Source organism: Larimichthys crocea, chromosome I, assembly GCF_000972845.2.
Source record: "Larimichthys crocea isolate SSNF chromosome I, L_crocea_2.0, whole genome shotgun sequence".
NCBI lineage: Eukaryota > Metazoa > Chordata > Actinopteri > Sciaenidae > Larimichthys > Larimichthys crocea.
This window is the reverse complement of record NC_040011.1, coordinates 41,189,611-41,216,270: the sequence shown is the minus strand read 5'-3', so window position 1 is coordinate 41,216,270 and position 26,660 is coordinate 41,189,611. Positions and strand designations below refer to the sequence as shown.

At 43.1% G+C, this 26,660-nt stretch overlaps 3 protein-coding genes across 4 annotated transcripts in view; 1 reads left to right on the top strand and 2 right to left on the bottom strand.

Moving 5' to 3' along the window:
- On the bottom strand, positions 1-13,606 carry rps6kal (ribosomal protein S6 kinase a, like). The gene is given in 23 exon segments (XM_010732924.3): positions 1-66; positions 68-127; positions 2,228-2,368; positions 2,693-2,810; positions 3,152-3,228; positions 3,337-3,498; positions 3,592-3,750; positions 3,857-3,946; positions 4,590-4,712; positions 5,614-5,738; positions 5,959-6,061; positions 6,499-6,563; positions 6,716-6,804; positions 6,942-7,012; positions 7,105-7,247; positions 7,400-7,437; positions 8,708-8,814; positions 9,531-9,610; positions 9,862-9,942; positions 10,102-10,183; positions 10,265-10,381; positions 10,477-10,536; positions 13,126-13,606. Coding segments are annotated over 23 exon segments (2,184 nt in total). The 5' UTR covers positions 13,153-13,606.
- A 1,212-nt stretch (positions 13,607-14,818) lies between these two features.
- Positions 14,819-21,623, bottom strand: hdx (highly divergent homeobox). Its single transcript, XM_027281648.1, has 11 exons — positions 21,224-21,623; positions 19,658-19,835; positions 19,232-19,378; positions 17,919-19,103; positions 17,784-17,840; positions 17,466-17,612; positions 16,751-16,946; positions 16,586-16,665; positions 15,714-15,806; positions 15,416-15,538; positions 14,819-15,333 (listed from the first exon to the last, which is right to left on the bottom strand). The coding sequence occupies exons 2-11, from the start codon at positions 19,721-19,723 to the stop codon at positions 15,085-15,087; spliced, it is 2,343 nt and encodes a 780-aa protein (XP_027137449.1). The 5' UTR covers positions 19,724-19,835; positions 21,224-21,623; the 3' UTR covers positions 14,819-15,084.
- si:ch211-26b3.4 (connector enhancer of kinase suppressor of ras 2) overlaps positions 15,226-26,660 on the top strand; it is a 62,054-nt gene continuing 50,619 nt past the window's right edge. Inside the window, exons 1-2 of one of the 2 annotated variants that reach the window (XM_027281640.1) lie at positions 15,226-15,356; positions 24,370-24,532. In XM_027281640.1, the coding sequence (XP_027137441.1) occupies positions 24,469-24,532 (64 nt within the window). In that variant the 5' untranslated portion in view covers positions 15,226-15,356; positions 24,370-24,468. Of the gene's footprint in view, positions 15,357-21,731; positions 21,830-24,369; positions 24,533-26,660 lie in introns of those variants that run through there. The other variant, XM_027281645.1, reaches the window with a different exon arrangement.

Sequence of the window (26,660 nt, the reverse complement as noted above, 5' to 3'; positions counted from 1 at the left end):
CTACATGTCTGTTGAGGTGAGTTTCTTCATGCTGCGTCTCTGGGCTAGACTGGACGCTGCCACCGGGCTCCAACACCGGCTGACTCGTTTTCTGGCTCAGTGCTGAATAGGTGGCAGCCATGGCTCCCTGGAAAAAGAAATGAACACTTGGCTTTAACTTTGAAGTAATACTATTAGCACTTTGTTGGTGTGCTGTGGCCCATTTGGCTGCCAAACTCAGCACAGAGTTCGTGTTCTCTCCTCAGAAGCGTCGACAGGGATCAGTCAGTTTTTGTGCTATTAGGGAGTCAGATCATTTTAGCAAATATCGTGAACTTCAGCGCTTCTAGTGCCCCCACTTATCCAGGATGAATCAGAAACACGTCATGCATGTGTCTGAAAATGTGCAGATGGGAGCAGTGCTTTAAACCATCACTTTGTGCAAATACATCTTCAAATTACAAGCAAATATTAGAGCCGAGGAAAAAGCGGACGAGGTCAAGAGGTTCTGTTAGAAGATTCATGCTTGTGCGATCACAACTTCCTCAGTTCCTGTTAACTCTCTACTGTCATATCTAATAAGACAACCCAAAATACATTGATCGAGCTGCGTACGATTGTTTCAGACAACAAAGAGGCAACAGGTAGAAAATGAGCGGCATTAAAAACTATTTTAAAATATTTTCAGATCTTGAATCACATGTAAGAGAAGAGGCGAGCAAAGAATCCATCCTACCTGACAGTTTATTGTACTGTGTGGTGGCAGTAGGAAATCTTGGCCTAAAATCAACTTCTTTGTCAGATCTGAATACTGTTGCTGACTTGCTGGATCCCTGTAAGGCTAACTGGGTGTTTTTCAGCCTTATTTTCCATGTTTTTGTGTCAAAGAGACAACGAGGTTTGAATTTATTCCAGTATTGAGAGAGAGAGAGCGCTGCAGCCAGCTGCCATGAAACAGACCACAATGTAATCCTTATGGGCAATTGTGCACTATCAAAATATGTTAAACTGCTTGTTTCACATTTTCAATGTGATAGCTTCGACATTTAGCTGCTTTCAACAATATGGATTTGTGCAGGCAGAGGCAGGCGAACCAGCTGTGAAGCCTTGATGAAGTGAAAGAAATGGAAAATGTTTCATTTTTCCATTTTCAAAAAAAATGTGATCAGACACTTTAAACAGAGTTTTTAATGCATTATCTGCCTGCAAGGATCATGCTGTGGCCTGTACTGGACCAAATTTGCCCCCATTAGTCACAAAAACATACTGAGGTAACTGTGTTACTATCTTTGGACAGTGCACACATGCATTAAAATGGCTCACTGCATGCAAACTTTTGGTGAATGTTTGCCTTTCTACCACAACATCTCCTGATAAAATACAGAATGTCTATAATTATAAACATTTGTCAACCAAAGACAGAAGTATTGTTGGATTGTTTTTACACAAATAAAGAGCATTATATGCAACATGGGCTGGGACAGAAAGGGTCATCTGGTGAGGTTGTTGTTAAGAAGTGAGCCAAAAAGCAAAGCTCTCGATTTACTGTTGATCTTTGTCTCTCTGTGTGCTTGGGTGAAGAGTTTAGTGATTTCAGAGTGCTTCTATATACAGCCGCTGCTCCCTGAGATTAAGAGTGAGTCCACTTAGGTAGTTCGAGCACTTGTTAAGTACGCTGCCAAGAAAACCTCGAACTGTAGGGGGTCTGAGAACTGATCCCGCACGGGGGAGATAAGGGAAGTTCACTCTGTTGTGCTGTTTCTGTGCGGTGACCTTTTGTGCCTTCAAGCCGATGATGATACGTTGCTTTTGACTTTAAAGTGTCTGATAGATGCCGGGTCACGGTTTGTGTGTACTCGACTTCCAGTGTCAAAAATACGACCTGATGAGTTTGAAAGAATCGTCGGATCTGGATGCAAGAAAAAAGACAGAAGGGTGGACACATCTGGTGTTAGTAATGGATGAGATTCAAAGAGGATGAGTCACCGGGGCAGAGGCTCGCTTTTAAATGTCAAGTGGGACAGGCACTGCAAGGGTATGACATCATGTAGGAGTTCAGACCCTCTACTGGTTTAGAGAGATGACGTGTTTCCATGTTGAGAAAAACTGAGTCATTACGGATGACTTCAAAACACACGAGACCACGTTACCGCCACCTTAACTTTGAAAATGATAGCACAAATGATTTCACCATAACGTCCTGTGGCCGTTTGAGTTTCTGTGTCTTAGGATGGACGGAGACGCTCACCTTGACGAGGTGTGGTGCATCGTGGCGCGTTAGCTGGAAGTGTGGTAGTGTGTCTCTGCAGGTGATCCAGGAATGCTTTAAAACCTGCTCTGCTGTGTATCGCTGGTGAGGGTCCACGTGGAGCATATGAGACAGCAGGTCCTGGAACAAAAGAAAATAATAATAATGTTACAGCCTTAAAAGTTTATGAGAACAGAACTAAATTTAGAGTGTGTTTGCTTCCTGTGAACTTATAAAATGTTTATTTATCGTGTGGCTGATTTTTCATTAATAGATAAAACTCACAACGTGTCACAATCAGAAGAAACAGACGCCGTCTGTTGTTCAGTCATCTGTCTATCACTACTAATGCAGAATCAAGTAACGGAACAGATAAAGATCAAATCTATTACAACTAATATTATTATTTTTTTTTTAGTATTAGACTTAAAAAAATATGAAGCGACAAAGAGTCAGTGTGTGCACCTTTGAGGTGTCTGATACGGTATCCCAGTTGCCTCCTGTCAAGGAGAACTTTCCAGATCCTATCCGCAGTAGAATCTCCTCTGGTGTATCGTTTGGCCCGTTAGCAAACGGCGTGTACCTGACGAAGGGGTAAAGTAGAGATTAGGAAAACATCTATCTATCTATACAAAATATATAAAGCTGCCATTTAGTGGTAATTAAACACAAACAGTTATTTGTGGTGAATTTGCAGCGGTGAAGTTTAAACTCCAGACTTTGGCTTGTGCACACTTAATGTCGATAACAACACCAACAGTACAAGCTGAATAAGAGACAGGAGCACTGACGTATGGCTCCTATTTTGAGCTCCATCTCTGCAATGCATTAGACTGGAAGAGGAGTTCGGACACTTCACTATTAATCACTCCCACCCACGTTTAAGCCAAATTATCCAATGATGCTGACGGAGTACAATCTTACCCTGCCAGCATGGTATACAGTAGAACTCCGAGACTCCATATGTCACAGGCTGCATCATAACCTTGCCGCATTAGTACCTGAAGAAAGAAACACAAAGCATTAAGGACTCATATTAACAACAGGACTTTATTCCTGTTATATCTCTTCCACAACATCAAGTCTGATATTCCCTCCTCGTCTCTCACCTCTGGTGCCACGAAGTTGGCGGTGTAACAAGGGGTGAGGAGCAGGCCGTTGCCTCCCCGAAGCTGCTTGGCGAATCCAAAGTCACAGATCCTGATGGAGTCAGGATTTCCCGAGTCATCCATATACAGGATGTTACTGGGCTTTAGGTCTCGGTGTACAACCTGAAGAGGAGGTGGAGAAGAAAACATTAGGAGAAGTAAGAAGAAGTCTGCTTTTCACTTGTGTGTGTGTGTGTACAAGAAGTGTTTCCTCACCCCTTGGCAGTGGAGGTAGTCAACAGTCTTGGTGATGGTGTAGAGCACAGCACTGGCCTCTCTCTCAGAGAAAAACTTCTGCCTGAGGATCTTGTCCAGCAGCTCCCCTCCCTTCATCAGCTCCGTCACCAGATATACATACCTGCCTTCATCATACACCTGACACATGCAAAACACAGAGATATACAACCTGTCAGGATGGTGCTCACACACACTAAAATAAAACTTTATCGTTGTGAGACGCTTGCACAGAAACGTTACTGACGTCTTTCAGAGTGATGATGTTGGGATGCTGTCCGTATCGCATCAGGATTTCGATCTCTTCAGAGGGGTCCCTCTTAATTTTGTCTATAATCTGAGACACATGGGGAAGAGAAATTATTGTCACAACAACAACAACAACAACAACAACAGTAATGCATTGTTTTAAATACATTTTAAGAGGCGAGCGGTATGGCTTCAGTTTCTGAAGTTGTGCTGCCCTCTGCTGGTCTGCTGGCAACACTAACCACCTATTTTCAGCAATTTAATGCACTCTGGTTCAGAAACTTTTAAGAACCTATTTTTAGCGATACCGATATATTTAAGTGTGCATCCACACCACAGTTATCTAACTTAATTCCCAAGGAATGGTGCCTTCAAACTGTGCAGCAAGAGTAATGTTTTATTTGATCATGCGACAAAGCTTTGTAAAAGGCTTGCATACAGTCGCAGCCTAAATGAAACCAGTGATGCTGAACACGACAATTATTTTGCATTTCAAATGTGGGACATCGGCGTGCCTGAAGGTCAGAGAAGCAGGCTTCTGACTCAAAGGTCAGGAGTTGTCTTGGAGTGCAGGAGAAATCTGTGCCCGTTCTTTATTAGTAACTGCTGACATGCAGCGAGGACCTGTGGTATCGCTGGGTAACTCTCAGGAGTAACTGTGAGTGTAAATCATGGCGCTAGACACAATTAGCACTGTTGCACGGGGAATACGAAAAAGAAGAGAAATGTACCTTCACAGCATAGTCCATGGCAGAGACTCGGTGTACACAGCGTTTACAAATGGAGTAGGAGCCGACCCCTATGTCCTCCTGCAGCTCGTACAGATCAGAGAACTTGGCCGAGCCTCCGTGCATCTGAAATGACGAACATTCGAGGGGTTACGTTACATTTCTTTAACATTTCACTGAGTGTGTTCCCACGTCCTTCACAAGCTACGTCTAGACATTTGATGTGACAACTTTTAAACCACCACGATGTCACTACAGTCCAACTGTTAGTCCACAGAAGACAACAAAAGTGTGCTGCAGTTCAGCCCGTCCTGCTGTTCCGTGCTACGGCAGCATTTATTTTAACACTTTCTGTTCACAAATATGGCAAAGTGAAACATTAGCGGGGTTATGTTACTAAATATTCAGCAGTCAGACTGTCACAGCAGATTTACCACCGTTTACAAGCCATTGTGGTGTTGGCTCCTCATTCACACATCACTTAATGCTGTCAAATTAACAGTTACAGGCTTAAACGGAGCCATGCTGAGTGTGGGGAGAACAGTGTGTGTATTGTATGTCTGCAGTGGAACACAACAACCATTAAAAAGATAATGTGGCGGCTCTGCAGCCAGCTAGGGTTTGATTTCTGTAGTTTCTGCCATGACGTCAATCAATTTTGATCGTAATGTTAGTTAACTGTACAGAAATGGACTTTGAAGTCTGCGGCGAATGTTGAGAATATTGTCAAACTGAACCCACAGGAAACCACGAGAAAATGTTTTCATGTCAACTTAAAATGTTGCGATTATTGTTCAGCAGCAGTTACAGATGTGCTGACTGCTGCGGTAACTCCCTTTCAGAAAGTGTTTGGACCAGCTTTGCAAGATAAAAACCTGTAAAACTCCACAAAGATGGTAGTTTGTGCACCATTTAAGCTTCATACAAAATGGAAAAAGTAAAAAATATATCTGTGTGTATGGAAGTTAATACAGTAATAACTAACCTGTGTAAACTCATATGCAAAGTCGTGATAATGTGTGTTCACCTGAACTATAGGGAGTATGCTGAGCAGCGGTGAGCTCTTGTTCTCATCCATCGGGGCTGGAGCAACGAAACTGAAGCCTTTGAAGAGCTGGTGGGCGTTAGCACTGGGAGGGATACCTGGGGAGTCTAAATATACGAAAGATAACTAAGAAAACAGACATACGAACACACAAAACACCCACTAAAATTTGGGAGTTGTTTCTTGTAGTCAGTGCTCGGTTGCAGTTTCCATGGCTGCAGGAGTGGCTTTTAAGATCTCAAGCATGTGATCAGAACACGTGTGTGTGTGTGTGTGTGTGTGTGTGTGTGTGTGTGTGTGTGTGTGTGTGTGTAGGTGTAGATTTACCTTTAGGCGTTTTAGCGGTGAACTCTGGGTCGAAGCAGAACGTGTCATCTGGTTTACCTGCTGCGGGCTTGAACGGGGGCTGAAGCTCTCTCCTGTACAGTTTCTGGAGAAGATACAGGTGCAAACATGCAGAAAGAAAAAACCCACACACACACACACACACACACACGTGTGAAAAACCAAACCCTACAACAGGCTGTTGGTGGAGTGTGTGAACATATGTGAAAGAGAAGCCAAGCCCCCTCCCAGATTAACCCCCTTCCCATCCCTCTACAGCCCGGTCCAGCCAATAGCATCCTGCTGGCTCTTAAACACTCACGCAGGGCTATTAGTGCACACACAGCGAGAACTGGCCCACAGCCCAGACACTCACAAACATGTTGGCGTGGCCAAGACTGATGGCCAGTAGTCACCAAGCCAACCGTTTGTTAGGTGTGAATCTTCAACAGAAGCTAGCGAGTTACATGTGTGTGCATGTGTGGGTCTGTGTGAAATGAGAGGGCTGTGTGTGTGTGTGTGTGTGTGTGTGTGTGCGCTCACATTCCAGTCGATGGTGGAGAAGAAAGCGTGGCGTTTGATCTCCTCCACTCCATCGGGCCCGGCCCCTGAACACACAGATCACTCGGGTTCAGTTAACCTGGCACACTCAGCAGTTTTCAGCATTTGATTTAAGAGGATACCAAATTGTTAACAAGCTTTTATTCTGAGAGGTTACATACACACGCACACAAAAACAATCAGCTTTAATGCACCTTACCTAGTCTATTAGCAGGGTTACGTTTAAACAGCATTCTCAGCAAACTCTGGGCTTCCAAACTTAAGAACTGGGGCATTCCCAACTTTGCTCTGGAGGGCAGAAAATAGCAGAGGGACACACAAGTGAATATGGACAACAACAAAAAAAAGAAGCTACGGCTCATCTCTACTTGCGTATCAAAACTTGTCTTGCTTTAACTGTATTCATGCAGCGCGTAATGACTCACTTGAGGATCATGTTCATGGTCTCATTGCGGTCTTTCCCTTGGAATGGTAATGTCCCCGTTAGCATCTCAAACTGCAAACGACAGGACAGGATTCTTTTACTATTCAAGCTCATATACACGTCATAAAAACATAAAACACGCATGTCGACGCGAGGCTGCGTACCATAAGTACTCCCAGAGACCACCAGTCCGCACTCTGTGTGTGTCCTCTCCTGTTGACCACCTCAGGGGCCATATACTCCACCGTACCACAGAAGGAATAAGCCTTCTTATCAGCATCTACTGACTCTTTACTCAAGCCAAAGTCTGCCAGGGGGGGGGAAATGTAAAGCGGTGGTGAGATACACTTTTATTCTTTTAGATGTTACTAAAAGAAACAAAATAAAAAGTTTATTACAGGCTATTAACTAGATCAGACTCTCGTTAATTACATTTACTTAGAAAAGTCAAAAACACACCTGTTAACTTTATGTGTCCAGCTTCATCAAGTAAGATGCTGAAAGACAAAAACACATTTTCCATGGAGGTGAGCGTCAAACAATTCTTCACGACAAGTAAACAATGACAGTATTCGAGTAATCTCTCTGCTTTCCTCTTTAAAAATCACACTGAAGTCTTGGGAAATGTTTTGCAATTCTGGTTGTTTCAAACAGACTTTTGAGAAATAAATTAGAGTACTCTATTCAAAGCTACATCGAACACATCCAGTCACAGATTGTGAAACAATTCAGGCCGAGGAAAAGTCTGGACTACAGTCAAGAATGTGGATCTTGGTGACAATAGGTTTAGTCAAGTTATTGTCTGAAATAACTTTGAACAAGACAGAGGGAGCAACTGTATATATTTAAAGTCAGTCCCTGTTCTTTGTCCCCTACAAACAGAGATGTGTGTCAAGTAGAGAAAAACATTTATCCTGATGCATGACGCTACATTTTTGACTTCAAGATTACAGATTTAAAACATCACAACACTGTTTTTAATTAAACACACTTAAAAATGCATTTTCTTTTAGATTATGATTAAATGTCTCTTCAACATTTTGTGTTATAAATCAGGCTTCGACAATAAAAAAAAATAAATATATATATCTCACATGATTGCCTGGGCACGTAATATGCCATGTCAGACTCGTAAATTTGGCAAGTGGGGGGGAAAAAAACAGTAAGCCTTTCAATTATTCTAGAAACAGAAGTTTAGTTGGGTGGCATTAGAAGACGTGGGCAATACTCCAACAACTGTGTGTCATGCAGTTCTTTGTGAGTCGTTTTTCAAAGTCACGTCAAGTTTCTGGAGAAAAAAAAAAAAGACTGGAGTGTCTTAACAAGAGCTGAAAGCATCTCACTCGCACGGCAGCTAAGAGTCTTTGTTGTGATTTGATAAACGCCAATAAATAAACCACTAATACGTAAAACAATTTGTAAAGAGGCAAGATTTAATTTGGTTAAGTAGATTCGGACATTAATGTTGATCTATGCTTTATGTGTGCTGCAAACAAGTAATATTCTAATAATTCTCTTGTAACATAATTTCCTCCTGACATTACAAGACAATAATTTTGCTTTTAGTCAGTATGGAGGACGTAGAAGTTCAAAATTATATTAAAAACATTTATCAACTCTTGAAATAATGACGAATGCCTTTTGAACAAGCGCTAGCTATTGTTGCAGCATCTATAAAAAGAAACCAAACAATCAAATTACAGTTGTGCAGGTCATATCTGAGTCACAGGGACTGAGTGTGAAGGGTCAAAAGGTGAAAGTTCATACTTCTCTGGCTTGAGATCTCTGTAAACTATGCCCAGGTTGTGCAGATGGTCGAGGGCCAGGGCCAGCTCTGCAAGGTAGAATTTCACATCTTCCTCTGTAAACATAACCTGATAAGAACTGGACAAATTTACTCTCTGAACTCAGAAGAGGAGAGAAATTCAGCAGCAAATAAATAATAATAATAAATAATAATAAAAACAAAACAGGCTTAAGCTTCAGTAACCACAAACAGAGAAAACAAAGAGTATTATTATTGTCACAACATCAACATTTCAAATAGGTTACATGATTCAGCAAGCTGTTGATCTGACATTGCCAGCAGCTATCGCTTTGGTTCTGAGACCTGCTTTCAACACAAGGTCTGTCTGGAGAACAATCGCACATTGTCTGAGTTCCCTGAAACAATTTGAAAAGAGCCGATGTGAGCCTCTAACTGACAAGGCAACGGGTGATGTAAAAGCCAATAAAGATTCCAAGAAAAGAGCTTGTGTTTCCACCAGGAAATCGAGTCATCATCTGAGGGAAACTCACACAGAAAAGTAGAAACGAAGACTAACGACTTGTAATAATAACAATAATATACTTTTGCATGCTAAATTTGCACTTGTCAACTTAAAACTCCTCAGAGTTTTTAGAAAAACAGTGTGGCATATGTAGATCAGATTTTCACAAACAGGTTTAAAATAAGATTTGTGAATTTGAAAAAAAAAGGGACGTGCTGTAACTTTGATTTTCAGACAGACAAAAAACAGATAAGAGAAAAGTTGCAAATAATAATAACAATAATAATAATGAGATGTAAGACGATAGGACGTCAGCTTACCTCTTTGGATAAGCGAGTGAATACATCCCCTCCCCTGAGAAAGTCCAGTATTAAATACAGTTTCCCTTCTGTCTGAAAGGCTGGGAGGCAAGGAAACAAGTTCATTAGATGCCAGCTAATTATAGTCTGATGTCAGCAGAGACACGCAGGTGTTTGGGTAACAGGTTGACACGTGTAACTCACACGCAGGATGTTTTAATTCAAAACCAATCAACATGACATTGACTGATAATGTGCAATAACTGTGTAATAACACTCAAATGTTCTGATAAATGATGTTAACGCTGATGTTTCTTTATTTAAACCTGAAAAATAATAATGTCTCTCTTACCGTAGTGCAATTTCACTATGAAGGGGTGATTAACTTCCACTAAAATGTCTCTTTCCATCTTAGTGCGAACTCTGTCCCTGACTGGAGAGACGGGACAGGATGGGACAGTGAGAGAGAGAGAGAGAGAAATTCAACACTGAGGACAGAACATGCTGGGTGTTTGCACAGTTTGCAGTGTGTCGTGTTTTCATGCGGCGGTGTGGATTAAATAAAAAGAACAAAACAAACAACAAAAGTTACCTTTCAAAGATGCCTTTTTTAGAACTTTCATTGCATATAACTGACCAGCATCCGGACCCAGGATCTTCCGGACTAGAAAAACCTGAGAGGAGCAGCAGGAGAGAGATTTTAGAAACAAGTCGCCCACATTTGCACTTGATGGAAACATTTGATTGGTCCTCACCTTGCCAAAAGAGCCCTGGCCAAGGACTTTGAGCAGTTCAAATTGGGATGGATCAGCTTTCTCGCAGCCCTCTTTCACGTGGTGAGTGATAGGAATCTCCTTATATGTCCCTTCGTCCTACACAAACAGTATCAGCATGAGACAAGCGGGTATGTCATCCTACATGTGCGCACATATGCTCATAAGACTTCAAGCCCACCCACTATACTTACACAGTGCGAGAAAGACTCTCCCTCCTCCATGGGCTCGTCCATGATCTGATGCCCATTGACCTGCAGCCAAAGCAACAATTCTCATCAGAGGGAGTCAGGAGCAGTAAACACTTTCACAAAGCTTGCTCATCCTTGTTTTGAGCCGAGCAGGACTGTGACTGCAGCTGCTGCACGCCCACATGTATGATGCTAAGATTCAACAGATGAAATCAGTGAGTCACATGCAATAACGGCGCGCTTTCACTTTTCACCCATCCTGCAGCTCTATTTGTTGTCAAACAGTATGGAGTCCATACTATAAAGCCTGTCCATCTGTCAGGCCTTCGTCCTCGTCCCTATAAAGCCCCTCATTATTAGCATTCTAGCTTAATCCCCAGCCAGAGCAAAAACAACATGTCAGACGGGCTCTGGGAGTTTGATGTTTGCTGGAGCTGCAGTCAGCATTCAGCCTCTTGGGGACAAACTGGGGTCCGGCTCTTTTTTCGAGGCTTCTGTCTCACGGTGATGGGGGAGATTTTTGTCTTTAAAGACCACCTTAAGGAGCCTGTTCTATGCCTCTATGTAAATATCCATACACTGTGATAATACAGTCAGCGGAGGAATTTCAGATATCTCATCATCTGCTAATAATAAAACCGGCCGCTCGTGACATTAAAAAAAAAGGTCTACATATTTCAGTTTTGTGCTGAAGCTCAGTCTGCATGATGTATCCAGTCCAGTGTGTTTGTGTGTTGAATTCCATCAAGCCTCTGAAGAGGGAGGATGAGTCATAGCCGCTACGCAAGCCCACTCAGTGGGTGGAGCAACCAGCATACACTCACGTAAATCCTTTAAAACAGAGGGCCAACAGGCACACTTTCCCAATATCTCAGCTCTATAGGATAACATTAAGGAACGTAAACACGTCAAAGCAAGACAGCACGCATAGAGAGAGAGAGAGATGTCAAGATGGAAGCATCTCTGAGGCTAAAGCCAAAGCCAGGGCAGTGCTTGTGTCATAATTCACACATACATTTTCACTCCCACCTCTGCTGTGGCTCATCGAGGCTTGTAACAGAGCAGCAGCCTACACTTGAAAGCACAAGCGAGAGAGTCTTTTTCAGCCATTTGAAGAAAAAAAAAAACGTCTGACGGCCGTGCATAACGGGTCATCGCCTCACAAAAAAAAAAAACAAACAAAAAAAAAACTCGCTGACACAGGTGTAAAACGCAAAAGTGACACGAAGAGGACCGGGCGAGCAGCATCACTGGTCTGCACGGTTTAAGTGGATGAGCTGAATGTTTCAAATCAAAATCAGATTTTATTTGTACAGCCCAAAGTCACAAAGTACATTTGCCTCTAAGGGCTTTACAATCTGTACAGGGAGTGACACCCTCTGTCCTTAGACCCTCGGTTCGATTGCCCAAAGACAGTAACGTTAGGGAGGGTCGAACAACAACAAAAAAAAGTGGAGTATCGCAGTTCGACAAAGACGAAGAAGGAGGTCAGGAGTGCACGTTGCAATAGATTTGTGCTTGGCCACAGCATTCACAGAGGAGAGAGAGACAGCTTGTATACTGTAGGTGTGAAAGATTGCAAAGAATCCCAGAGATGGAGAGGTTTAGGATGTCAGCTCATGCAAACAAACAAAAAAACAAAAGTGCAAACCTCTGCACGGGTAAAACCTCTGAAGATAAGCCTGTGTAATTAGGGAGGTGGGCGGCAGTAGCTCAGTCCACTGAGACTTGGCTTGGGAACCAAAAGGAGGGTGGCCGACTAGAAGGTGGACCGGTACCTGGAGAGACGCCAGCTCAGCTCCTGGGGCACTGCCGCCCTTGAGCAAGGCACCGAACCCCTTTAACTGCTCGCAGGGCTCCATCACTCCACCATCTCTGCATGTCTATGAGCTTTTGTACTTGTACTGTGTTTTTAAAATTAATGCATGTAAATGCTGAATAAAGTATATCTTCTTCTAATTAACACGAGGCTTGTCTGGAGGAAGCATGCAGCCACTTTAGTGTAGTCTAACGCCACAGCTTACACAAAGGGTAAAAGTTAATAACAGCATCACTAATAATTCACTTGACAACCCAGACCCCCCTCCCTCCCTCAGCACATTTACACCGGGCTAACGCTAAAGTGTTCAACTTTAAAAACACATGTAACGCGTCACTGCCTCGCTGTAGATGTTAAAAAAGACACTTTACCGGCTCCTACATCGGCCACGCGTTTGAGGTTTGTGCGGAAAACTTCTTGCGGAGCTGTCAGCGAGCTAACGACGAGCTAACGGCTAGGCTAGGCTAGGCTAGGCTAGGCTAGGCTAGGCTAGGCTAGCCGCGGAGCAAAGTGTAAATAACAACAAGAAAAAGAAAAAAAAGGAGGTGGTTCATGTGTCATTACACAAACACCCTGCCTTCTTTAGCTGGGTAATAAAACTGTAAATCAAATAATATAATCCTCTTTCTTTCTTTTTTCTTTTTTTTGGGACAGTGCAACAAAAATAAACATCCAACAACAACAACCAGCTGTTAGCATCGAGCTAAGCGTGTTAGCATGCATCAACGGTCGTGACGCGGATTTAAACTCCGAGCACCGACACACACACACACACACACACACACAAACAAGTGTTTAAACACATCCACAAACACACGCTTGCGTTAACTCACCTCACTGCTAACGCTGTTTACCTCCATCTTGTGCCAGGATTGCTCTCCGAGTCTAAGGCATCGTAGTCCGACCTAGACCCCCGCTCCACGTTGCATGTCTTTACCCCCTTTTTGTTGTTGTTGTTGCTGCTGTGACTGGAGCTATCTCTAGCTTTTTAAAAAAAGAAGAAGCTGTGTAGGTAGGTGTGGATGTGTGAGGAGCAGCAGCAGCTACAGGAGGAGACGGTGCAGCAGGGATGAAGCTTGATGTTAATGACTGGAGGACCATACGCTCGCCGAGAGCCCTGCTACTCCTGCCATGGATGCGAATATGGCGGCTATCGTGGTACCTGATCGTCAGTGAATGAGAGTTTATTGACGTATTTATGACGCAATTCAGTTAAGGATTTCCCCCAGTCCAAACCACAGCAAGCGGATCTCGAGCCGAGAGGGAGAGGTGGGCTTGATGCATGCATGACACGCTGCGTGTGACATACATGCATCCGGGACTAGTCACTAGCCATTTGTGACAGTTTCATTTAAGGTTTGACGCAGGATGAAATAAAATTAGGGTAGCAAGCAAACCCCCCCACTCCACGTGACAAGTCATGAATCTAAAGCCTGTGATCTTTAAGGGTGAGAGTTTAATGTTTTTTTTTTTTAAAGCCTGTCCATCCCATAGTAGTAGTCCACAAGTGGAAATAAGAGGCTTAAAGCTCATCCACAAGTCCTCCCTGTCTCTCTGCCCACAGGCACAGTCTTTGTGTGGTGTGCACACAACCTGCACATACACACTTAATCAGATATGACAACACTGACAGCTGGAAGTTGAACTGAGGTGTGTGTGTGTGGTTTAAATTCAAATCTGTGAGGTAAGCAAATGCTGAGATTTTCATTCGGTGTCAGTGTCTAGTTTTTTGTATTTGTATTTCTTATTTCTATTCAATTTTATTTTATTTTTACAGGTTTCATCTCTTTGCACAGGTTTCATTTAAATGCAGATTCAGCTCATAGGTTAGTATAGTAGTATGTGTGTTTATGCTGCTTGAATTTCCCTTGGGATCAATAAAGTATCTATCTATCTATCTATCTATCTATCTATCTATCTATCTATCTATCTATCTATCTATCTATCTATCTGTTATTGTGTATTAATCAAGTTTTATAACTGGAACCTGCAGTTAACGACAGAAATTTAAGCAGTGTTCACAATACTGTGTATAAAATACACACAAACTCATCTGTGGCACTTGACTTGGAGAAATCTCTGACATGTCGTCTTTTAAAAATGACTAAAACATTCTGAATGAAATGAAACAAAGGGTGTCGCTTCAGAAGTCATTTGAAACAAGATCTGCATTTCCTGAAATATCTTGTTTCAATATCAGCCTGAGGCGTAGACAGTCATGCAGTGCAAACGTAGTACATCTGATGATTAGTTCAAATGTGACGTGAGATAGTAAGCAGAGGTTGAATGAATGGTACGTCCTTTAACACCAAATGAGCTGTGGTTCTTGAACCAGTTCTGATCAACAATAACAAATCTTCTTCTTAGAAATAAACCAGCCTCTTGCATGAACTGTCTGCAGCTGATCAGGTTCTGTCAAAACAGTGGTACTTGGAGGGATAAATGTTTTCTGAGGTTTGAGAAACAGTGGTCTAGCTGATATAACCCTGTTTGCTCAATCAAGTGATTTATAAGAAAACACACAGATAAGTTAGAGGTCGTTTATTGTTCTCTCTGGACAGCTCCAGAGCAAGGCGAATGATATGCAGTAAAAAAGGCATTTGTCAGCCCAACAGTCATAGTGAAGCATCAATCCACAGGCACTGGGCGTGTAGTATGGGTTTACCAGAGTGTTTTGTGTGAATGTAAAACCATGTAGTCCCCCATTCTTGTGTGAAAAGAGCTTCTGTGTGGAGCATGGAAACATCAGTATGACTCTATGTGAGCTGATGTACATGAGATAGATGCTTTTGTTATGAAACTGCCTCAGGCAGTTGCTCCTCTGATGCAGAGGGCTCAGAAACTTCAGTTGTTGTGTCGTCTTCATTTACAGTGACCGGCGGGACATCTTCATATGTTGGGACCGACGGAGTCTCCGCGCCGCTCGCCTGGGAGTCGTCGTGGTTGGAGGATTCGTCTGCTGAGGCTGCAGGCTGGGATCCTCTCTCCACAGTCATGTCCCAGTCCTGGTCTGAAGGCTGAGGTAGACTGGCCATGAGTTCCTGAACACAACAGCAGACTTCAGGTCAGTGGCGTTTCACCTCAACTTAAAGTTCTGATGGATCTCGTTGGATGTGAACATACCTGCTGTCTCTCCAGGTCATTATTCCTCACAGCGCTGAGCAGGCTCTTCGTGAAGCTCACAAGCTCCTGGTATTTTACTTTTTGGTTCTCTAGCTCATTCTCTAAGAACTGCACTTCCTCATGCTGAAACAGAAGGATTCACAGAGGTACAAACTTTACCCAGAGCTCCAGATCTGTCTGAGTTACAAAGCGTTTGATTGAGCATCACAGTTATTCTCAACGGACTAACACAAACAACTGCAGCTTGAAGAAATGCTGCAGCTTGATCAATCTGTCAAAGGCTTGTGTGTGTCTTCACCTTGAATTCCAGCAGGCCCTGCATTTGCTCGAGGTCTGACGCCACTAATTCATAATCGTCTTCCTCCTCGTCCTCATCGATGACTTCGATCTTCTGTTAAAAAACACAGATTAGGACAAATGATCATGACTTCATGTAGAGACTTATTATCTGCTCTGATTTGATTTATTTCATCAAACTTTTTCCTAGTTTGTAGAATGCAGTGGAAACTGTTTTCTCTATAATAGCACTGTAAATTAAACGATCTCACAAAGCGATAATGATGTCAGACTGAGACATGTATTGGACCGGACGGTGTATTTTATGCTATGATTCAAAACACTTGATTAACATCGATATATTACATGAAAATGTAGCATTTACTATGTTACTTGTTAAACCTATTATTATCTGAATGCGGGCTGCAGAATAACACTTAAAAATGAACTTGATCTCAATCTTGATATCCCAAATATTCTGCTCTTATCCCAACAAAGAGGGAATAAATATGAATATAGGCCTTTTTTTTCACAGCAGACATTTTGACTTGTCATATAGGAAAAGCTCATGACAGTGCATGTTAGGACCAGGACCACAAAACCGAAGCAGCTAAATGGAATTCAGCCTTCACTAATGCTGTTATTCCCACCTGAGCTTTCTGCTGTGTGTGAAAAGGGGACCCACATTATAAACGAAGTTCATATCTGATTAATGAAACACAGCTGGTGTAATTTTGTTGCCACAAACTAATATGAGCTTCCATGCTGAAGTAGAACGAAGCTCTGATCTGTTTTGATCATATCTGAGTATGAACTCTATCTCTACCAAAGTCCATTCCTAAGTGGCTAAATTAAATGAGGCTGCAGTGTAATATCAGAGAAATAATGAAGTACCACATTATTGGCCAGTGGAGGAGCAGCAGGCTCATCTATTCCGTCTTCTCCGTCTCTGTGTTGTGAGTCGATGGTGCCATCTAGAAGCCAGAACATCGGATGAATATTAAGACACGTGGCGTTCATGCAGAGGTAGGTGTTGTACATAGTATCGGCGGGCCTGACCTTCAGACAGGCAGACAGATCCCCCGTCGTTTAGGTCGTCTCCGAGTTCGGGTGTTCTGAGCCGCTCCTCGTCTGGGCTGAGAGCCACTGGAGATTCGTTTCCTGGGGATGAGGTGAATACAGCAGGCCCACCTTTGGGTGGAGGGATTTCAATACCCATCAGACGGTACTTCCTCCGTCTGTTACTGATCCATGTCTGATGATAAAAAACAAAAAAAACAACTCCAAAATTTAAAGGAAGACTAAACATTTTCAGAAAGTTTTGGTGTCCACTGAGATAAATGTGTCAAAATTAAAATATAATATAATCACAAATAAACTAAATTAGTTTAATTAGATGTTTAATTACTGCAGTCATGTGAGGATTATACCTATAGCAGCATACTGTCTCTCTACAAAGATTTTCTTCCTTGCAATAAATATAGTAAGTAAGATGGCAGTGGGTCATGTGTGTGTGTCAGGACTATATTTAGTCCATCAGCATTCCTACTGTGGCCCTGATATATAACTGTGTGACTTTTACACAACTTTGAGTGACTAAGTTAGAAAACTTCTGTGACCTAGAAAAGTTGCTCTTTCCTGTTTCCTTTTTTCGCTCAGACGAAGTCAAATACTCGTGTTTTCCCTAAATGTAAATAGACGAGCAGCCAGAGAGCGTGAACAAAATTTGATTACAGAAGAGAACCTGTACATTTCTCTGTATGTTTTTTTTTACCTTGACTATTTCAGTGTCTACATTGAGCTGGTTCGCCGCTGCAGTGATCTTTTCCCTGCAGACCGAGCCCAGGCTGGTCATGCCTCGGTCCCAGTAGCGCTTCAGTTGGATGAGATCCCCGTCGCTGAACTGGGTCCGATCCTGCAGCTGAAAACAGAAACCTCTGTTTGAGTGCAGAGCATTCACGGATGGATGCTGTGCAGACTCTGGCTTTGTAACTCACCAGACAACATCAGTGTGAATGTGTAGTAACCACACAGTAAACCTGTAGTAGTATATATATATTCAAATTCTTTTGTTTAAAAAAGAAGTACTCACTGTTCTTTTTCTGGGGTTGCTGATAAACCAGGGGGTAGCAGACCCGCTAGATGAAGTCTGCAGACAGACACAGGCAGTTTGAGTCTTTCAACTCACTCTGAAGGAAAGCGGTAACAGCGCTAGAACGTCTCCTACCTGTGTACTGGATTCCCCTGTAATTGAGGTCTGTGCTGTGAGGGAGTAGCTGCCCTGAAGAGGTGTGTTGCTGTGGAGCAGTGAGGGTCTGGAGCTCGTCATGGGGGGTGTGAGGCTTCCCCTCACGACAGACACCTCAACCCCGGTCGGGCTTGCTGACGTCTGCTCCCTGTGGATATGTGTCCGAGCGGCCATATTTGCCAGCTCCTCTTCCCTTTGCCACTCGTCTTCTTCATCCCCGGTTTCCATGGCGATGGAGAAGTTGTGACAGGTGTCCAGGGGACTGGTCGCTGGCTTATGGCTCTCCTGGCCTTTCCGGGTAGACACTTGACTCGGCTTAAGTCTGTCCCCCTCGCCTCTGTCTGACAAGGTGAAGACCTGCTGGATACGAGGCGTCTGCTCAGAGGAGGGAGCAGAGTTTTGTATTGGGAGGGAGACCCGAGTCTTCTGAGGGGTTGGTGGTTGAGGTTGAGGGTTGGAGTGAGGTCTGGGTTGAGTCTGGAACTGTGAGGAAGAGGACCAAGTGCGAGTTTGCGCTGTTCCGTACTGCCTTGTCCAGCTGTGAGGTACTATCCCTGCTCCTGCACTTACCCCTGCCTCCCCAAGGGATGGAGCTCCTTTCCTGGCTGCAGTGTAGACTGAAGGTCCTGAGGCTGATGTGAGGGTCGGGAGGTTTTGTGAGAGCGAGACCAGCTTGGAGTGGAGGGTTGAAGAGGAGGAGGTGGAGGTGTTCCTGCTCTGCAGGGCCTGGTTGATCAGAGATGAGGATGTGTGTGCAGAAAGCTCAGAGTCTGACTGAGATGGAGGCGGCGGCGCCGGTCTTGGTCGGGAGCGAGGAACAGAGTTGAGAGAGTAGATCCCGGTCAGTATGACGTCATTGTTGTTGTTGTTGTTGCTTCCGCTGCTGAGGGGAGAAGAAGAGGAAGGAGAGGAAGATGCCGACGAGAAAGACGGGAAGGAAGAGGATGGAGGGAGAAGGTGCACGCGGTTCTGAATGTTCCTTGCTGTTGCGGCAGTCATTTCAGCAGGAAGCACGACCAGATTCGGATGGGACAGAGAAGCTCCGGCTAACGTGTGATTGGAGAGTAGTCCGCCAGCGAGTCCGTGACTGGACAAGGAATGAGACACGCCTCCGTTCTGTTCTACCTTAGAGGCGAGCTTACGCCTTTTGTTGCCAACCCACGTCTGCGGGCATAAAAGAGCAAACGTCACTTTTTCTGCAAAACACTAGAGGGACTAAAGCGAGGACAATAACTCATGACTCTGCATTAAACGAAGAACTCACTGGGAACTCAATCACAAACACATCTTACCCGGACCACGCTGAAGTCCAGTTTGGCCTCCTGAGCACATTGCAGTATTAGCTGGAAGCAAGCCTTGCTCTGATTGGTCATCCCATTGTCATAGTAACGCTCCAGGATCCTCTGCTGCTCAGCCGTAAACACTGACCGCAGGTTCATCTGAGGAGATGACCACAGAAGATACAGAAACTTTGTATTACACGAGAATTCAGCACTTATCAGCGCTCGCTGACAGATAATAACAGACGATTCGGTTAAAGAGAAAAGGGCACTTGTGCAATTTCCTTTCTTCTGTTTTTGTGGCCACTTAAGAATTCATCATTAATTTAGCAGATGCATCAACTCATGCATAATGAGAATAATTACGACTGCAGCAGCAGTACCTGTATTTTGCTCATACCGGCTCATATTGGAATATAATTTTCTGATCATACTCACAGCCTGCAGGCCACGCCTTTGTGGCCACGCGTCCATTCTGCTACTGGAGGGGAACGGGGGTGCCATGCAGATCACAGCAACACCTCCATGTTTTTTGTTTTTTTTGTTCTTAGATTAGCACAACTTTGATTGCTCTCATCCTGTCTCAGTGTACCTGGCACACTGCTGGGTAATGTGGCTGCGGGAGAAAGCAAAAAAAGCAGAAAGCACCGTGCTTAATGTACGTGTGTTATTATCTGAGCACACTTAAGACGACTTGGCTGTCATTTCTGGAACAAGATTGAAAAAAAAAACAAAAAAACGGATCGGTTTCATCATGCTGTCGGCAGCCAGTCAACACGTTGTCATATCATACGTTACAGTGTTTTGAAGAAGTTGCATCGAGCACAGTGAAGCTGTAAAACACACAAAACGCTGTCAGTCAAAGTAGAATGAAGCTATGAGAAGCCACTGTGTGGCATCAATAGCACGATCAATCAAACCAGAACGTCCCTCACAAAGACATTGTTCTATTTAACAACTAAAACCATTTAACTGCGTGCCCCTGCAATAACCCTGGAGTTATAATTACACATGTATTAATTACAACTTTTTATCTTGAGCGATTTCAGTTCAGTTTTTGGCAGTGAGACCGTTCTTGAATTTGCATTAGGTGTTGGAAACGTTGCCAACAGGGTAACATCAGTTCAAACAGACTATTTTATTCTGATCAGTAATTAGACTTGATCCTGTGAAGGTAGCTTGTGAATGTTTTTCTTCCTGTTTTTTAAAATGAAGTTCTGTAAATGTTAGAATAATAAAAAATAATTCAGACGTATTAAAACCTCGTCTAACCTGCAGTACGGCATTTAACTGTGGGCATGCAAACAAAAACAAGGTTATGAATTATGTGTATCTTAGTACTCAGACTGCTACATAAAAAAAAAAAAACAGTATTACAGTTTCATATAGAATATACTACATCTAAAATAGTAAACTGCACCTTCAGCCCGTTCAAAGACTCATTTAAGTGTTATTACAGTTCAATAGATTTAAATTGCATCTGACTCTTTGGCACAAACACAACACTGTAATTTATTATAAAGGAAGGTCAATACAAAATCCGAGCTGCTGAACAATTAATGAATAATTCAGCTTTCAAAGTAATAAATAAAGGCGTGTGGCAATGATAAATAGATGTTAAGTAACTTTCTTTTTTGTGCCTTTAGAAATAAGAATAATATAAATAAGTAATATACTAAAGTTTCACATTAAAGCTGCGTTTTGGAGAGAGTTGACTTAAGTTTGTCACCCAGCTGCTGCTGCTGCTGTTAAAAAAGTTGCTGCAGGTTGTGATAAACACACAAAATGTCACACACGGGAACCAATAAACACGCAGCAGTTTTTTTTATTATTATTTTGGCACCGTGTGCTGGACTTGACTGCGCATGGCTCAACCACGGTTCAACATGGAAACATTACGCACAGAAATCATGAGAACAAATGTGTTGGTCATGTCAGAGATTGGATCCACACACAAAACACAGGAAGCCCGTGACATAACTTCCAGACAGACCGTAAACAAACCGGGTAAGCAGCAGCAGCGGCAGCAGGAGGAGCAGGAGGAGCAGGAGGAGCAGCGCCGCCGCATCACCACAATGGCCATGCACGCACAGCCGTACTACGTTAGCATGCAAGGCCCGAGCGGCCATATCCGAGCCAGCTAGCGCTTAGCATTAGCTCTCCCCAATGGATAGCTGCAGCTAAACTTTTCCTCCAAATCTCTGATTTCCTCGACCCCGTGCATGCTCGCTTCTCGCGGGCTCTGCTTTCCAAACGCGCGCCGGGGAGGGAAACTGTCTCACGGTTCCCCCCTCCCCGAGAGGAGAAAGTAAAATCACTTTCCTGCTTACCATTTTTGATGTCAAAATCAGACGAGCGTTCAAAAATTCAGGCAGATTTCTTCCACCAGTCCCCCCTTTGCTAGACAATGAAATCAGAACGTCCGATCATCAATTCTAATCATGATTGTGACGTGTTCGCAGACAGGAGCCAATGGGAGCTCGAGATCATCGCTGTGACATTCGGAAAGGGCTGAAAACTGAGCGCCGTGCGCCCGCCCACCGTTGACTTTGTTCAGTGGGTTTGCAAGGAGGGAGGAGGTCACAGACATGGAAGCGGCCGAAACTTTGGGTGGGAAATGCTTTTGTTTCCTGAAAGTGTCCTTTTTGCAAGAGCGTTTTTAGTTAGAGTTAATGAAACTGTGCGTCAAAGTACAGTAGGTGCTGGAAATGTTGCCAGAAAGAAATGTTTACTGCTTGACTGTAGGCTGCGGCTTGTAACTGTTTAATCAGACTGCAAGTTTGTTTAGATTTAAATCTCTGACTTCTGATAAGTTATTTTGTGAACTTTATGTAAACAGGAAAAGGTTGCCTGTAATTAACGTATAATTACTTTTATATGACTCACAATGTTGGAGTTGAGCAAAAGTTACATTACCCGGTGAATACTTTATATATTTCTACACAAACTGCTCAGCTCTTTTTTATTTTAGAACATATATGTGTGTTTATATTGTTTATACTTACAAATACTTTTATTATATTACACACCACACACAGACAGCAAGAGTAAATAGACACCTTCATTCAAATTAAAATTAAAAGTGTACTTCTTGCATGTCAGTGTGTCGGTTTGTGTGTATGTATGTATGTATGTATGTATTAGTATATATATATATATATATCTATATCTATATATATATATGTGTGTGTGTATATATATGTATATGTATTTGGTTTGTTAGGCACCAATAATACCAAAACAAATCTCTGGTATGTGTAAACCTACTTGGCAATAAATCTGATTCTGACTAAAATCAGCATTAAAACAGAAAATTATAAAGATGTATTGTCCTGCATTTAAAACAAATTAAATCTGATTACTTTTTTATCTTTGTAATCGAATACAATAGGGGGGATAGACTGTAGGGAGATAGAATATTACAAATGTTGCATAAAACTGACATATCCTCATCCTAAAATAGTCTACGCTGCACCTTAAGTAATTAAGACGGATTTATACACTTAGACTTGTTATACTCTAAAAGCTTGATGGCATCTTCGCTGCAGCATGACTGACAACATTTATTAGAGGGGAGACGCAGACTGAAAGCCAAGAGGTCTGAGAGCATGTATGAAAGAATCTGGCGACAGCAATCCAAACCATTAGGCAAATGGGGCAATAAATGTCCTCTCCGGTGAACCGGGACGAAACACAGGTATTCCGCCAGTGACATAAACACAAGTGCTAACTGGAATAAATGTTCATTTGAAGGACACCGCTCTCTGTTTGAACGTTCACTTCAGAAATAAACTCTGTTTATCTACAGTCACTGTGTTTTGTGATCTGTTCCTACTGAATGTGTGTCTATGTCTATATTATTCACCAGGGACACAGTTTGTGCTGTTGTTTTTGCAGGCCTGTGTTGTTTCTTTCTAAAAAAATGACTAAAATATTGTATATTGTTATATTATATTATAGTAAGAAGGAACATGTTTTTATTCTCTTTAGTGTTAGTTTGTTAAGTCTGCATGTTGGTTTTTGCATATTTATAGTGTATAGACACCACTTTTGGTATCAACTGTGATGAAATTGATGATTATTGGTCTAACTTTACAGTATCTATCTATCTATCTATCTATCTATCTATCTATCTATCTATCTATCTATCTATCTATCTATCTATGCTGTATATATAAAGTGGTATGTCTTATTGGTATGGTGGTGGTGGTGGTGGTGGTGGTGTGTGGGGAGGGTTGGCTGCTTTAATCCATGACGTCACCTGTGTCCCAGGTGCGCAGCAGGGGGCGCTGTTCCTCACAGCTGAGCCTTTAGCGCCTGACAACTGATGCTGATTTCCTCATCCACAGATTGTGAACTTAAAAAAAAGAAAAAAAAAGCAGCTGACATGTGAGCCTTTCCTTTGCTCGGCTTGTGATGTCGCACACGCTGCCAACAGGCACCAATAAACCTGCAGACAATGATTGTTTATTTATTTATTTATTTATTTATTTATTTATTTATAGGACTAAATGTGACGTGATTTTTTTTCTTTCACCTTGATGAAACAGAAAAATATATAATACTTCTATAGGTGCTTGAAGTGTGTCTGTGCTGCTTTACTGTACATTATATATGATTCATGATGCTGTTTTTTTGTGAGTGTGTGTGTGAAGTTATTTCTGCATAAAGCCCCCCTTTCTCTCTCTATGTATGTAAGTGCATGTGTGTGTAAGGCATGGGGAGGTAGCGGGGGGGAGACAGAGAGAGATCCTCCCTATATGGTGTGCGTTGCACCATTCCCTGGTCTGTATTATGAGTGGTGGCCCTTGTGATGCTGCAGCGAGGCGGGCGGGAGGAAAAAGAGAGAGGAGAGGGGAGGGGTCGCTCCATCCCCTCGCGCCCACCGAATCCACTTCTCACAGCGCGCGGGCTGCTGGCGGGAAGGCACGAGAGAAAGAGAGAGAGAGAGAGAGAGAGAGAGAAGGAGGGAGGGAGCGAGGAAAAGGAGAGCTCGTGTGTGTGTGTGTGTGTGCGCGTGTGTGTGTATGTGTGTGCGTGTCTCTCTTGTGTGTGCGCGTGGATTGCACCACCGCATCCCGTTCACCGTTTCTGCAGGCGGCCATGCTCTGATGGAGAGAATAAAACTGACAACCTTTCTTTTTCCTCAGATTTATCCACCGCCGTGTCATTCCAGATGTGACTGACAAGTCGTTTTATGTCGCCCGCATTGAGTCCTGTGCCGTTCATCTCGGAGAGACTGTGACACCATGGCTTTGGTTATGGAACCTATAAGTAAATGGACACCAAAGCAAGTGCTGGACTGGATGAAAGGTAATTTCATTTTCGGATGTCTTTATTGCATCAGGTTGATAACGCTCATGCTGCTTGTGGTTTGAGTGAGGATGAGGATGGTGATGGTGATGGTGAGCAGCGGAGGGCCACACTGTGTATGTGTGTGTGCATGTGTGTTCCCCCCCTCCTGATCCAAAAAAAACCCTGCAGACTGACGTGTGATTTGAGCTTGTTCTGTAAACCACCACCAGATTAAAGTCACTAAAGTGTGAGTGAGCGGGGTGCAGTCAAATGGATGTCCACCCCAAAGAAGCAAAGGGAGTGGAGGCTCAGCATTCTGTCATCTCGCTTGCTTGAGAGCGCACCCCTCTCCAAAGCCAAGCCTATAGGCTGCTGCTGCTGCTGCTGCTGCTGCTGCTGCTGACTCCATCAGCAGCAGCAGCAGCAGCTCTCATCAATGAAATGTGGAAGATATGTCATCTGCTCTTTCACTCACTGCCACATGCTCCAAGCCCCCCCAAAAATCGCCACTTGCGTGTGTGCCTACGTGCACGAGCGCGCGCGTATATGATTAATGTAGTTAGCTGCATGTACCCTCCTCACACCCCCCTCCCCCCTTCCCTCACCCCCTCCATCCCCAATGCCAGTACAGTCAGTTTCAGCACCCTGGACAGCGCAATGCCGCCTGCCATATAAGGAAAACGCACCGATCACTCGTTTATTTATTTATTTATTTATGTTGCTTCTTTTGCTGCTGCGAGATACATCCCTTTATAAGACAGTATGAATGAGTAATCACTAATCATGCGTGTACAAGTGTGTGTGTGTGAGGTGCTCTCTCACACACTCTGGTCAGCTACATAGCTGTGGGAAAAACTGTGGTAGGCCTATTGATAGACAATGGAAATGGGGAGGGTGTCCGCAATCCCTTACTTAAGAGAATGACTTAATCACTACTGTGTGATGACTCAAACTCACGATGTAACGTCCCCTTAGATACCTGTGACTGTGTGTGTGTGCGTGTCTGCATCAGTTACTCTACAATCTCCCTTTTCCTACGTGTGTTTCACAGCTTTACTAGAGTTCATTTTGATCACGCTTAAGCACCAGTGTCTGAGATGAGAAGTCAAGGTGGTTGTCAGACCCTCAGGGGACACGACGAGGGAGTATTTGGGAAGCATTACGTTGAGTGATTACGATGATGTTCCTGGTTTTTATAATTGCTCTGCTCAGACACAGTAAGAAAGAGCCGGTGGAGTGAAGGCTTCACCCTCTGATTTGTGTAGTGTTCATCAAGAGAGAGGCTGAAATTTGATTGGAGATCAGATGAGCAAACGGGCTCAAATGCAACATGGAAAACAAGCAACAAAAATGTTGGTTTTCAGTTTTTCTTCCATGTCACACACACTATAACTGACTTATGACCATCTTTGTACAAAAGGATGTAAAAAGGATAGAAGTGAAAGAAATGAGAGTTTCTTTCATTTAATGAATTAATTGCGCTTTCTTGTGTTAAAACGTGCTGCCAGTGTAGAGCCATAAAGTCAAGTTATGAACCAGTTAGTACCCAAAAACCACGTGCAGAACACATCCTGCATGTGATATGCATTCATCTAGGGTAAAGTTGTTTTAAATGTTGTTTATGAAGAAACACTGGATTAAACGTTGACTTATGTCATGTCTGTTAATAATTGTATACCAGTTATTCCGAGAGTCATCTCAAATTGCGATCATCAAGAGATCACCACTGCAGGAAGTGAATGTCTCAGTTTGTAATATAAAGCTTGGTCTGACAGTGGAAAAGAGAAAGACAGCATCAGGAGATGTTAGTGAATGTCATGGTTTAAACCTACGAGCTAAATATGGGGGTGAAAAAAAGACTGATCATATTTCATTATTTGCCACACGCGCTATTTTGCAGGTTTCAGGTAATCTTATACACTGAAACATCCTGTTAGGTTTGTCATCAGTAAAGTAAAGACGATGGGGAAATGTGCTCCATCCATGCAGGAGAATTGTTTCATCTTGTTCCACTCTTGGTCTCCTTATATGTGTTCTTTACACATATAAGGAGAGGCCTCATGGCCTCTTTCTCATGAAAGGCTGGGGCTCGGAGAGTCATTTTCATATGTAGATGTTCGCCAACATCTCCCAGTGTTGTCCCCGT

Coding starts and splice junctions, on each gene's coding strand:
- hdx (XM_027281648.1), bottom strand. CDS start 19,723: ATGGCACCCCCGTTCCCCTCCAGTAGCAGAATGGACGCGTGGCCACAA. Junction 19,104..19,231: donor TGGACTTCAGCGTGGTCCGG/GTAAGATGTGTT, acceptor TTATGCCCGCAG/ACGTGGGTTGGCAACAAAAG. Junction 17,841..17,918: donor CAGGGGAATCCAGTACACAG/GTAGGAGACGTT, acceptor GTCTGTCTGCAG/ACTTCATCTAGCGGGTCTGC.